This window comes from Lampris incognitus, chromosome 2 (genome assembly GCF_029633865.1).
Source record: "Lampris incognitus isolate fLamInc1 chromosome 2, fLamInc1.hap2, whole genome shotgun sequence".
In the NCBI taxonomy this organism is placed as follows: domain Eukaryota; kingdom Metazoa; phylum Chordata; class Actinopteri; order Lampriformes; family Lampridae; genus Lampris; species Lampris incognitus.
Genome location: NC_079212.1, coordinates 22,633,633 through 22,646,326, shown reverse-complemented (window position 1 = coordinate 22,646,326; position 12,694 = coordinate 22,633,633). Strand labels below are relative to the sequence as shown.

General features: G+C 44.6%; 1 protein-coding gene across 2 annotated transcripts in view; it reads right to left on the bottom strand.

Moving 5' to 3' along the window:
- Positions 1–2,151: 2,151 nt before the first annotated feature.
- The window catches only part of rarga (retinoic acid receptor gamma a), a 43,483-nt gene continuing 32,940 nt past the window's right edge, over positions 2,152–12,694 (bottom strand). For both annotated transcript variants that reach the window (XM_056275529.1, XM_056275531.1), the window contains 7 exons: positions 9,226–9,374; positions 8,525–8,666; positions 7,011–7,174; positions 6,361–6,537; positions 5,839–6,043; positions 5,453–5,611; positions 2,152–4,946 (listed from right to left, as the gene is read on the bottom strand). In XM_056275529.1, the coding sequence (XP_056131504.1) occupies positions 4,582–4,946; positions 5,453–5,611; positions 5,839–6,043; positions 6,361–6,537; positions 7,011–7,174; positions 8,525–8,666; positions 9,226–9,374 (1,361 nt within the window). In that variant the 3' untranslated portion in view covers positions 2,152–4,581. The remainder of the gene's footprint in view (positions 4,947–5,452; positions 5,612–5,838; positions 6,044–6,360; positions 6,538–7,010; positions 7,175–8,524; positions 8,667–9,225; positions 9,375–12,694) is intronic.

Here is a 12,694-nt window from a genome sequence, read left to right as displayed (position 1 = left end):
GATCTTTGCACCTTAAAATGTTTCTCACCTTCTGCTAACCTTTCCATCCTCTCTTCCCTCGGCTACCCCCTGCTCGCACTGCATGATGAACATGTCCCCGTCTTTTCTCTTGCTCGACCATGGGAAGTCCTGTAAATGATACAGTATATCACATCATGACCCCTGTCCTGTGTGTCCGGCTTATAATGAATGGCCCTCGCCACTCCCTATATGGATTCAGGTCCACATGGCGCTTGATGTTCAGACACATCAAGCTACGTCAAGCACCATGTCTTTTGTCACACCATGTGGCAAGAGTCCTTCCTCCCTACTGCTGCCGGGGGCACTTGTGTTCACTGGACTCTATCCTCCTTAACGCTCTCTGAGAGAGCAGCCCCCACTGCCCCATTATCTTCCTTGCATGTTGACTAAATGTAACACTGCAATTTAACACCGAGTTAAGCGCAGACTCAATGAATGCAAGGCACGGGCGCGAGCAGGTTATCACATTCAAATTAGTTTCTTTGGTATGCCACACTCATGACCTACCTTTATGGGTTTTTTACTATTTATGTGAATTATTGATGTCCTGTGGCCGACGGGATATTACAAGAGAGATATTAACCCTTTATTAATTCATTACACAATTCTATCTATCCCCGGAGCCCTTAGTTTAAACATTTTCTGTCATTTTTATTTCAGTTGAATTTGCCATTCCACTTCAGGTAATTAGTTAATTGAGCATCAGTGATGTGGAAGGATGAATATATGGAAAACCCACTCTGCCCCTTTAAATTCTCTCAAGCCCACCCAAAACACTCACCCATTGGTTCCCATGGCAACACCTTACCAGGGCTCAGTATATGGGGCCCTTTGATTGTCTCTTGTAAAACATGGTATAATGTATGGGTCTTATTTTAATTCCAGTCTAGCTTTATTGATCTGCCTTTAATGATAGTTAATTATAGCAATCATATAATTGATAGAACCTCATCCCTGTTTATCACTCTCCTCTGATTCTATCTATCTATTATAAATAAAACCAACGTGAGGCATTAGTATACTGAGAACACTGTGTTTGAACAGGAGATTACTACAGGTAGTGTTGTGTAGATAGGGGTAGGGGAGGTAGAGTCTTTCCATTCTTTCAGGGAAAATCATTTACAGGGAAATTTGTGGGACCCAGGTGAGTAAGGAAGCGTTTCATCTGTGACAGCTGTTCCTTTTGAGAAAACAAGCAAATATAGTGAAGACAGCTGTTGCAATAGGGAATATCATCCTGCTGCCTTTTTTTTTTGTTTTCAAATATGGGAAAAATGTGGACCCCCTTTTTCAAATCTCTGGAGTCACTGAAAAGAAAAAATCTGTTTTTCAAGTCAATCACAATCTCTTTTTTTTTAATTTTCTCATTTCTGAAAGTGATTTCCATAACTGGAAAAGAGCCTTTTTGTCTCCATGTTCAGAGCGGCCATATTGCCCGTGTAGCGACCTTACAAACTGAGGGAATAAGGATTTACATTTAATTCATTGCCTTAATGTTTCTCTCATTTTTGGCGTGTCCTGTAAGATGTCTGCACTGGATATCTGCACTGGATTGCATTGGCCTGCATGCAAGGGTGCAGATCACTGATGGCAATTTTAGAATCTGCTGAAGATGAACTATAGTTTCCAAACCACCAAAAAACCACAGTGATGTTTTTTCTGCGACTGCTGATTAAGAGTTAGTCTTGAACCTGCACTTTTCCAATTGCAGAGTCTACAAATCTTTGGCATAGACCTTTATCTGATGTCCTTGTTCAGCAGGAGGATGTGATTTATTATTCTCTGCACCCACACCAAGCCATGACCTACCAGACCTCACTACGCTCCTCTGCACAGGGTTCAGCCCGCCGCAAGCCCCGAACACTGTACCTGCAATACAACAGCGCCATCTACTGTTTCTTTCTGGTAAAGCAGCATCACAGCAAATCAATGCAAATAAAATAGTCCTACTTAAAAGGATATGGGATGTGGGCTGATGGTTATAACCATCATAATAAATCACTGAAATATAATGGCAATAGATTTAGAGTGATGCAATATAAATACTCCTAAGCATGTCGTGCATTTCAGTTAAACTGATTATTTCTGACATATTCTGCGACAAAGAAAATAAACATAAATGAAGTCCAGTAATCTCACAAAAGTAATTTATTGTGCCTCTTACTGTTTATATGGCTTTTTTTTCTTTGTATGACAAGAGTTGACATGAACACAGGGTCGACAACACCTTGGCCATGTTAAAAGTAAAAGTGTCAAAATGAATGTCAAGACAGAAAGAGAGAGATAGTGATGTAGTCATCACACAGATCTTTTGTGACAGCACCGTACTGCGGACATTCACTCAAAGAAGGAAGACGAATTAAAGCACACAAGCGCACATGTGCACACGCACTAACACATTCGCTTTTACACTGTAAATGAGAAGGCCGGCCCATATTCATATTCAGAAGTCGGGACCTCTCACCGCTGTAGGTGGAAATGAGTTCATATTGCTTCAACGGGAGACAGAAAATCTCCCCGCACGTCAGCTGCACTTTGCAAGCCGACCACCTATTGAGACATTTTGGCAATAACAGAGAAATGATACATGAGAACACATACCCCCCCACACACACACACACACGCAGGCATACATACATACACGTGTGTATACACACACACACACACAATAGACATGAGAAAATAAGATGATAAAATGGCTTTTGGGATGAAGGCAGTTTGCCGCATGGATGCCAGCAGAAGTGAAGGCAGGGCAGCGATGATTCTTGCCCCAGCAGAGGCAAACTGGCATCCAGGCTGTTGCTCAGACTTGTCATCATCTATGTACACAAAGAGAGGGGTGGAGCTGATCAAGCTGAGTCAAGAGTACACACATAAATATTGCCTGTTTCTAGCATGCCCTCAGGCAGCTAGGGTTTGGTCCTTACTGAAAAGCCCTGAGTCTGATTCCATGGTGTCTTCCACAAAGATTCCTGCTTTCGACTTGCATATGTTTTTGATCTCTTTTTTTATGCATATATAGGTACTGTATGAGGCTGTGGATGTCTGTGTCGGTAATGCGTGGTCATGTGTTGTTGTGGCTGTTGACATCATCAGGGAGTGCTCTTAAGTTTGATTGAATTCAGTATGTTTAGGTTGTTGCGGGTTCACATGTTAATGCTGATATGCTTGATTGGCTGATAGTAAATCTACTCTCAGAGGGGAAGATCTTCCTCGCTTGAACATAAGATCTCAAAAGTGCAACATGTATGGCCAAGTTTAAAATCTCTGTCTAGGCACTCAATACCAGTTTGGCACATCTGTTACAGCTGAGAGTAGAGTGAAATGCATATTTATGTGTGTGTGTGTGCGTAATAATTATGTGCTTGCTTGTGTGTATGTGTTTGTGTAGTGTGTGTGTGTGTACATGTATTAGTGCATATATGTGTATGTGTGCTTGTTTGCATGTGAGAGCCCTCCGCTGTGAGGATCACTGGATCATGAGCGAGATCCCTGCCAGTAGTTGATTTGTGTTCCAAAGATTACTTTTGCTAACTTTGGCACGATGATACGCTCCACACTGACAGTATATGTATGTTGCAACGAGTGCAAAACAGAATGCCAGTTCCCTGATAAAAAAAAAAAAAAAAAACTGGTTTGAGTCACTGTAACACCTCTGTCTTATTGATTGATTGATCTTTGACATCTACAGTGAGCCAAAGTGCCCAAAAAGCCCCAGCTAAACATATGTAGCTGGTTAAGGAGACCAAGCCAATTCTGATTACCCGACTTTCCCTCCGAATATCTTCTCAGGAAAGCTGTTGAAACAAAGACGTCATCTAAAGAATTCATATATAAAACCAGATTAACAAATAAAAGACAAAAAATATAATGGTATATAGATATGTATGGACTTATTCATAAATTGAAAAAAAAACTCAAGAAAAGAAAACAACTGAAAACAATATCCAAAAGCAATAACAGCAACTAAAAAACAAATAGCATACTCTGTTTGGTTTTGCCCTGTATTCTTTTTTCTTGTGAAAGTGTGCTCTCTTTTTTTTTTGTAATCCACTGGAATCAACTGTTTGTTTCTGGTGTCTGGTTTGGCCATTCCTCTATTTAGATACAAACAAAGATGATAAAAAAAGACATTTAGCTTTCTCAAAGAGATTAAGTTGTTTTTTTTCCTTCTTCTTCTTTTTTTTTTTAATCGCACAGCTTCCAGAAGTTCATATGGTTGAGTGTCATCTCTGCTTCTCTGTTGTGTCTCTGCATGTCACTTGTCATGGACCATGTGGCCTGTGTTAGAAGTGTCTGTACAGATAAGGCTCTGCTGTGCTCCATTCTGGAGGGCACACTGCTGTGCGGTAAGGAGAGAGAAGAGACTTAGGGTTAGGGAGGGCCAGCATTTCTTAAGGGTTGGGAGAGGTGGATAGGGGTTGTATGGCACGTGTGTGTGTGTGTGTGTGTGTGTGTGTGTGTGTGTGTGTGTGTGTGTGTGTGTGTGTGTGTGTGTGTGTGTGTGTGTGTGTGTGTCCATGTGTACGTATGTGCGTGCAGTGATTGTATGAGATGTTCTCACTGCGCCCTCCCCATGTGGCCTTTCCTTGCCCCATCAATGGCATCCAGAACCCCCCAGGCCTCCCCATCACTGTCCGACGCCCTGTCTCTCTCGTCGTCTCCCGCGTCATCGTCATCATCGTCATCCTCCTCCTCCGGTGAGGGCTCACTGCCGTTCTCTGTGGCCCAGCTGTCGTCCTCGTCCTCAGCCTCCTGTTTCATGACCGGGACTGGTGGAGGAGGAGGTGGGAGTGGGGGCGGAGGCGGGCTCTCATTGCTCTCTGTCTGGTCCTCAAAGGCCTCTGGGTTCTCCAGCATCTCCCTGATCAGTGGAGGCATGGGCCCCGGGATCTCCATTTTCAGGGTGATGGCCCTCTCTGCTCCTGGACAAACACAAAGGATAAGAAACATAAGAATATTAGGAAGATGTTTAGAAGAAAATACCCCCCCCCCAAGTGAAACTTCACCACCATTAACTAATGTCTTTATTATTATTATTATTGTTGCTGCTGCTGTTGTTAGCATAATAAGGGGATACTTTATTGATCTTGTGAGGAATTTCACAAGTTGTCCTCCACATGGAGGTCAGAGCACAGGTTTAGCTGCAAAACAAGCTCTTGTAGTAGGTAAGACTTGAGTGCCTTGATCAATGACTCTAAAAGAAGAAAGGATGAATTTGAACATGGTATGACATAGGTCACTATGTCATATGTGGGGCAACACATTGTTGGCTCCACAAGCAATGAGACCATGTCACATGCTCAAACTTTAACATATTTACGGCTGCTAGTTCAATGGTCCTGAATGGGTCTCCATCCATTTAAAATTAGCAGGGCAAGTCCAAAACATTTCTGAGTCAATAGATTGGTGCTAGTGGTGTCATACTGACCCTTGGTGCTGATGCCCCTGAGGTCAGTGATCTTCATTAGCATGCGTGGGAACATGTGGGGTTTGTTGGGACGCCGGCGACGGGCATAGATCTTCAAGGCCTCCAACAGAGGTTCTTGCAACTTGTCCACCTTCTGGGGCTCCTCCAGGTCCATACGATCTGATGAAGAAACATAAAGGAGGTCTTTCTTCTGTGTAATTCACTAACGTGCAAGATTATTTATTTCATGTTGTTTGGGTTTTTTGGTTTTTGTTTTTAGTGGAGTATCTCAACCATGTGGAATTATGATTTTACAAACAGAGACACGCAGATTCATAAAAATCATTAGTGTTTTCTGACTAGCATATTATGGACCCCCCCCCCCCCACACACACACAATGCAGTACCTCCACAAATGAGGCAGATGGCGCTAAGGAGGCCAGTCTCGGTGTCATCCATCTCTAGGGGGAGTAGCTGGCCAGCAAAAGCAAACACCAGGTCTGTGAGTGGCCCGAAGCCGGCATTGTGCATCTGGGTTCGGTTCAGTGTGAGGCCGTCTGAGAATGTCATAGTGTCCTGCTCTGGTGTGTAGCGTGTGCAGATCCTCAGCATCTAAGAGTACAAAAAAGTTTAAAGGTCTGTAAGTAGTGAAATGAATGTGAATTAACAGCTAAACTATTAAATAACAGGTATGCTACAAAATCAAATCATCTGCAATAGTAGAGTAGTCAGTAGAGGTTAAATAATACTTTTAACGCCAGCCATGCGACCTATCACATGACCGATACCATTATTTACCACCAGGGGTCAGTGTTCCCCCATCTGAGAATAAACTGGCTCCACGCTGCTCTCGCATTTCTTGGAAATGAGTTCTGTCAACAAAGTGAGTGAAGAAGAAAGAAGGAAAAACAAAGACAGCAGCTCCATACCAGTATATCCAGACAAGCTGATTTAAGTAGAGTGATCTGGTCTGCGATAGTGAGGGTGGTGAAGCCCGGCAGCCGCTTGGCAAATTCCACAATCTTGATGATACATTTGGTGGAGAGCTCGCTAAACTTGTCCCAAAGACCCAGGTCCAGTTGAACACGGTGGTCTGAGCTAGAGTTCTGAACACACAAACACAGCCATGTACACACACACACACACACACACACACACACACACACACACACACACACACACACACACACACACACAGATCAGTGTTGTGACAGTGGTGGTGTGTAACCCTGTTTGCATGAAGAATGAGCCTGTCCAAGACTTGTGTTGCACATTTACATACTACATCAATCAGGGGGGAAAACCCATTTACATTTTACATCAATCATGCAGAGGCCACACAGATGGCTTAATGGGGAACTGAATGAATCAAGCCGCCACTATGTTGGAAAAAAGCTAAGGTGAATTTTTGTGTCTTTGCATGCAATTTGGTGGCCGTGGATGTCAGCAAACCATGGAGAATGTTGCGGCTCACACAGTACGAGTGTGTAAGGTGTGTGTGAATGCCTGTGTGTGCTTCTATTCACACATATATATGTGTGCATATATGTGCGCTTAGACATGCATATATGTAACTTACGGTGGTGTATTTTCCCAGTTGGCAAAGGGAAGGGAAGGTCTCCTGGTGAGCTTTGCTGACTTTGTTGACCAGCTCCTCCAGCTCTCCACTTAACTCATAGCTCTCCGGAAGCACCACCTCCTCTTTTACATCCTTCTTCTTCTTGTTTCTGTCATTACGCACCGCTAACAGAGACGGAGGATGACAAGAGAAGAAAAAGATCTGTTAAACATGTATTACTGTTATCTGTTAATAACATGTATTACTTCACTGAGACAACTGCTACTACCGCATATTAAATCCATCTCTCGTGCGCCCCCCCTTTCAAAGACTTGACTACGAGACAGGCTGATGTTCATTATCTGAAATTATATGCAAAGCATCTATTGCACTTGTGCTATAGGTCTTTCACAAATGTCAAGGACATCTTGTGGTCACTGGCCAAAACCAGAACTCAGTTGCTATTGAGGTTGCCCTTGATAGTGTTATCAATCCTTTTCCTTTAGCACGGCAGTGACACTGGCTCTATCGTTCTTATCACACACCCTTTTCCTTGTTCATCTCTCCAGCCAATTGACCATTGCACATAAGCCTACTCTTTCCCTCTCTCCCTCCTCTCCCTCCTCCTCCGCCTCTCCTCCTCCCATACTTTCCTTCCTCTCAGGATATCCACTAATAGCAGAGGCACAATGTGATCCCGGTCTTAACACACATCCCACACAAACATTACACCCACATACATGTCCCGTGGGCTGTGCAAGGGATGAGAGTCCGACACTTACTGTATACACTTATAAACCTCATAGAACGCGAAGACAAATTGTAGAGGGCATGAGGATGGATCTTTTTGATGTTCCAACGAGCATGATTCCCCTCACAATTATCATTGTCAAAACTCATTTTCTGCTCAGGTGGCTGTATGAATGAACTGAGTGTCTGTGTCAGCCAAAGGCTGAAGGGGGCTGAGGTTCTGTGGTTAAACAGCGGGTCAGAATCGTTTCATAAAGCGATTAGTCATATGATTGGTACAGTACCCAGCTTCAGCAGCCAGGCTCATCATCCGCTTTCTGTCTCTCCGCTGCCTAATTTTTCTGGTCTGTGAATGAACACTAACAGAATAGAAACCCTTTTAAGTATTAAAGCTAAAGTTATCTGCCCTAGATCTGATCTTCCCTTTGCTGAATTAGCATGGAAAAATTATAACTTATAGACAATTCATTGTTTTGATGTGAACCTCGTGAATATTCTTGCTTCAAAAGTTTAAAACATTCTTGTGCCTTTGGGAAATTCGGGGGAGATAAGAATGAGCAGCCCAAATTGCTTGGAAATTTGGAGATGTCCCCATATTCATGTGTATGTGTTCCTGTGTAACCACGTGTTGTCATGTGTGTGTAAAAGTCAATGAAACTGTGTGTGTGTGTGTGTGTGTGTGTGTGTGTGTGTGTGTGTGTGTGTGTGTGTGTGTGTGTGTGTGTGTGTGTGCGCGCAGTGGCTTTAAGTGTGTCTACCTATCCCTGGAGCCTCTTAGCACTCACCTTCCTTGGACATGCCGACCTCAAAGCACTTCTGCAGCCTACAATACTGGCAGCGGTTGCGTGTGACCTTGTTGATCTGGCAGTTCTTGTCACGGTGGCAGGTGTACACCATGTTCTTCTGGATACTGCGGCGGAAGAAACCCTGGAGCATCAAGAAAGTAACAGCAAAAACGGGAGGAGGGGGTGAACAAGAGAGAGCAAAAAAAGGGAAAGGGAGTGGATGAGAGAGAGAAGCAGAGGGGGACAGGGACAGACAGACAGACAGAAATGAAAAGGGTGGGAGTGAGAAAGAGAAATATAGAATGAAAGACGATGTGTTAAATCCAAATCATTGAAGAATGTGACACCGAATTGTACCTTTTTTTTCTTTTTGCTGTGTTGAAGCGAAACATTCAGGCAGTTTATACTCAGCACTGCAGTTATAATTGGGCCTTTTATGTTCCTTTTCCTTTCTTATCGGTTTTTCAGTCCTTAGCTCTCATTTTTCATTCACCTTGTCCTATCTCCCCTATCTGACCCACTTCAGTGAGGTAACTAGATCAGTGGATTATCAAACTGCCTGCGAGGCTCTTTCCCTGTTCTACTATGTCACAAAGGCAGGTAGCTAATGATTCTCCCAACCTTGCATTTTCTGGATTTGTATTATATATCCAAACAAAGCGGGCTTAGCTAAAGCCAAAACTCTGGCAGGTTCTCCTCACCTTGCAGCCCTCGCAGGAGCTCACCCCATAGTGGTACCCTGAGGACTTGTCCTGGCACACAAAACAGGGCTTGTAGATGCGAGGTGGGGGAGGTGGGGAGGGAGAACTGGGCACCATTTCCTCTGAGCTGGTGCTCTGGGTTTCCACCGCTGTGGAGAGAGAGAAAAAAAAAGACAGTAGAGAAGACGATCAGCCACAGCCGAAAATCACCATTTTAAAGTCACAGTCTTGGAATGTCACATGGTGACTCGTCAACGTCACTGGCATGGAAAGTCAAGCGTGTTGAAGTTTTATCTAGAAACGATATGACAGCTGACAGCAGCCATTTTCTTTTGAAATCATATTTGTTTGGATTTACGAAGCCAAAGCGGGCTCTTGAATACCGTTCAGATTCAGTTGGTAAACAGACTGCCTGGGAGGGGGGATTGTAATCCGGTTTCAGATATACTCTTTCACTCCGTCGCTCAACAAGCAGACATACAGAGACCAAGCAGACATACGGAGAAGGGGAGAGCGAGAGAGAGAGAGAGAGAGAGAGAGAGAGAGAGAGAGAGAGAGAGAAGAAAAGATAATAGTTTTCTGTCCCCATCCTTTAACTTCCCCCTAAGTGGGCTGTACGCAGGTGTAAATTCGGGGGGATTAGTGTTTGTGTAGAAGCAGGGAGAGCAGGGGTTAAGTTGATTGACTGACAGAAGCGACACAACAAATAGTTTTTCAGGGAGATAAGGCAGAGGGCTCATTGATTGACAAGTTCTCTGATAAGATCTGCTTCAAGCAATAACAAAAGCTGGCGCTTCCTGATTCTACAAAAAAAAAGGAGGTCACAATGATGTCTTCAACACACACAGAAGGCACACACGTGTAACAATAAAAAAAAGCGTTCCTTCATTTTTTCAAACTGGTACAAGGCCATGACGTCAGCAGCACTACCTTGACTCACACACTTACCAGGCTATATTACACACCATTATGTACCGTGCTAGAACACAAATAAGCCCCTTTGGACCCTCAACTATGCAACGTGTGGATTCCATTCTTCCCATGAGAGACTTAAGCTTACAGACACACACACACACACACACACACACATATCGGCATAGGACCCTCGTCACACATGTGAGGCTGCACACACTCACAGACACACATGTTGACCCTCCTTTACCCAACAGCACTTCTATCAACTTTCACCCTTGGTCACCCACACCCCACACCCCAAACTCTGCATCCCACCACCCCCTGACACACAAACCCTATTTTTCTCTTGTTTCCTGGCCCTAAATTCCTCAGTGCAGCCCTGCCAGGTTTTAATAGAGGCCTAGGCTCGTAAGGCAGCCTATAAAGGCAGTCCCATGGCTGGACTGGAGGCCCCAGCCCGGCTGGCCCACACTTTATTGGGACTCAGTCACCTTGGGCAGCTATTCACACCACCAGCTGTAGTCCCCAGCCCGTAAAAAAAGCCAATCATAAAATAAAAAACAGGGAGGCTCTAAAATTCTAACTTTTACTGCCCCCACCTCCCCCTTGGACCTTCAATGGAAAGCACAGAGGGCTAGCCTAACCTTAACCTACAACCCCTCCTCTCTCTCACACCCTGGGCTCAGGCAGAAACCACCAGCTTGGCTTTTTACAAGAGGGGGGGTGACTTCAAAAAGAAGAAAAGGGGGGCATAAAAAGAGGAATTTGATAAAAAACAGAGAAAGGGGCACGGAGGGGGTGGAGGAGGGGAGACCACAGTTGCTCCAAAGGGCAATTCTTGTTCAAGACCAAGATGACCATTACCACGATTACTACTACTGCTGCTGCCTCTACAGCCGCTTTGACCAGGCTGCTACTGGCCCATTAATGATAGCAACAGAAAAATATCAGACATTTGTCATTTGTTGCCTGCTGGTCAAACATCTGTTTTCCCTATGCATTTTTATATTCAACTCTTCTGCATTCACATTTGAATTCCTACTTTGAAAACCTCACTTTGCTGGAGGCAAAAATGTTTTCCATTAGTTTTAAGAGCAATCTCAAAGCCAAATGTGCAAATCAATCTAAAGCTTAAAGTCTACGCCGGCTGAATGTTTCTACAGCAGTTCTAGTGACTCCTCAGCCAGAATGTAACAAAGCTGCAGGGTCAGTGGGGGAGCAGAACTCCTCTGGATGTGCTATGAACCTCTGTGTTTATGCAATAATAACAGCAGCAAACGGGGCTCTGCAGCTAAGTGCTGACAAACCATAAGAAAAGAACAAACTGTATGTGGCATCAAAAGACGAATACTGATCGACAGTGTCTGAACGGAGAAATGCACTGAGAGAGAGAGAGAGAGAGAGAGAGAGAGAGAGAGAGAGAGAGAGAGAGAGAGAGAGAGAGAGAGAGAGCCCTTCCTGAAGGAAAAAAAAACTGTGATGGCAGGGGGGAAAAAAATCCATCAGGATCCATCAACACTCTGAACCTGGTTCCTGCCACAGAATATGAGTCCTACACCACCCCTCCTCCCCTCACAAGCCTTCAACTCATTCAGCCCCCTCAATCCAAATACCCCACACCACTTACCCCAGGGCGCCACACTCAGAGGACCCATTCAGGTCCTGAGCCCCCTTCCCCGGTCTCCTCAGTTCAGCTCATCACTGTTTAGAAAACAAAGGCCTGTGAAATGAGAGGCCCTCCTTATCAGCGCTCTGTGGCCCGAGGCTCCATTTGCATGACAATCCGCCAGGCCAAGGCCTGCGGACCGATGACGGACAGATGAGTTGAGGGGACCGGGATAGGTGGGTGGCTGCTGTGTTTGGGGGAGGAACAGAGAAAGGAGAAGGGCGGGAGGGATGGATAGTTGAGTTATCAGTAGCCACTGTTCATTTCCTGCTAAGTATCAGTTTACCCACTAATCCCCTCTCTCACTGCTCTGTACACAAGCAGTCCAGCTGCACTGGCAAGGCCTAATCCCCCTGGTTACACACACACACACACACACACACACACACACACACACACACACACACACACACACCTCAGTGCAGTTCCCCCTGCCTAAGTGGAGCTGTAACACAACATCACATCTACAACCTCATTAGATGTGATACGTAACCGCACACGACAGAAATAGCTGTTTAGCTGAAGGTCGATTCATCTCAGTCAATTACATTAAATTCTAGGTCAAGTCAACTGGGCCAATTGACTTTCCATCAGGTTCAGCAGATACAATAGAGACGAAAGCGGGAGCCGGGTTAAGAGAAGAGAAAGAAAAAGGGTGGTGGTTGTGACGGTGTTGGGAGGGGGGGGTGTTCTGCAACAGAAAAACTTGCTTGTTATTCACTGAACTGGAACGGGGAGTGTTCATAATGTATGTGTGCAAAGGCATGACTATGTAGCTCATGTGTTTTGTATTGCAACACGCTCCTTTTAACTGAGCAGCATATGACATGCTGGCAGAGGAACAAGTATTCTTTCACAATAGGCCTGCAGATTTTGTCTACGTGACTG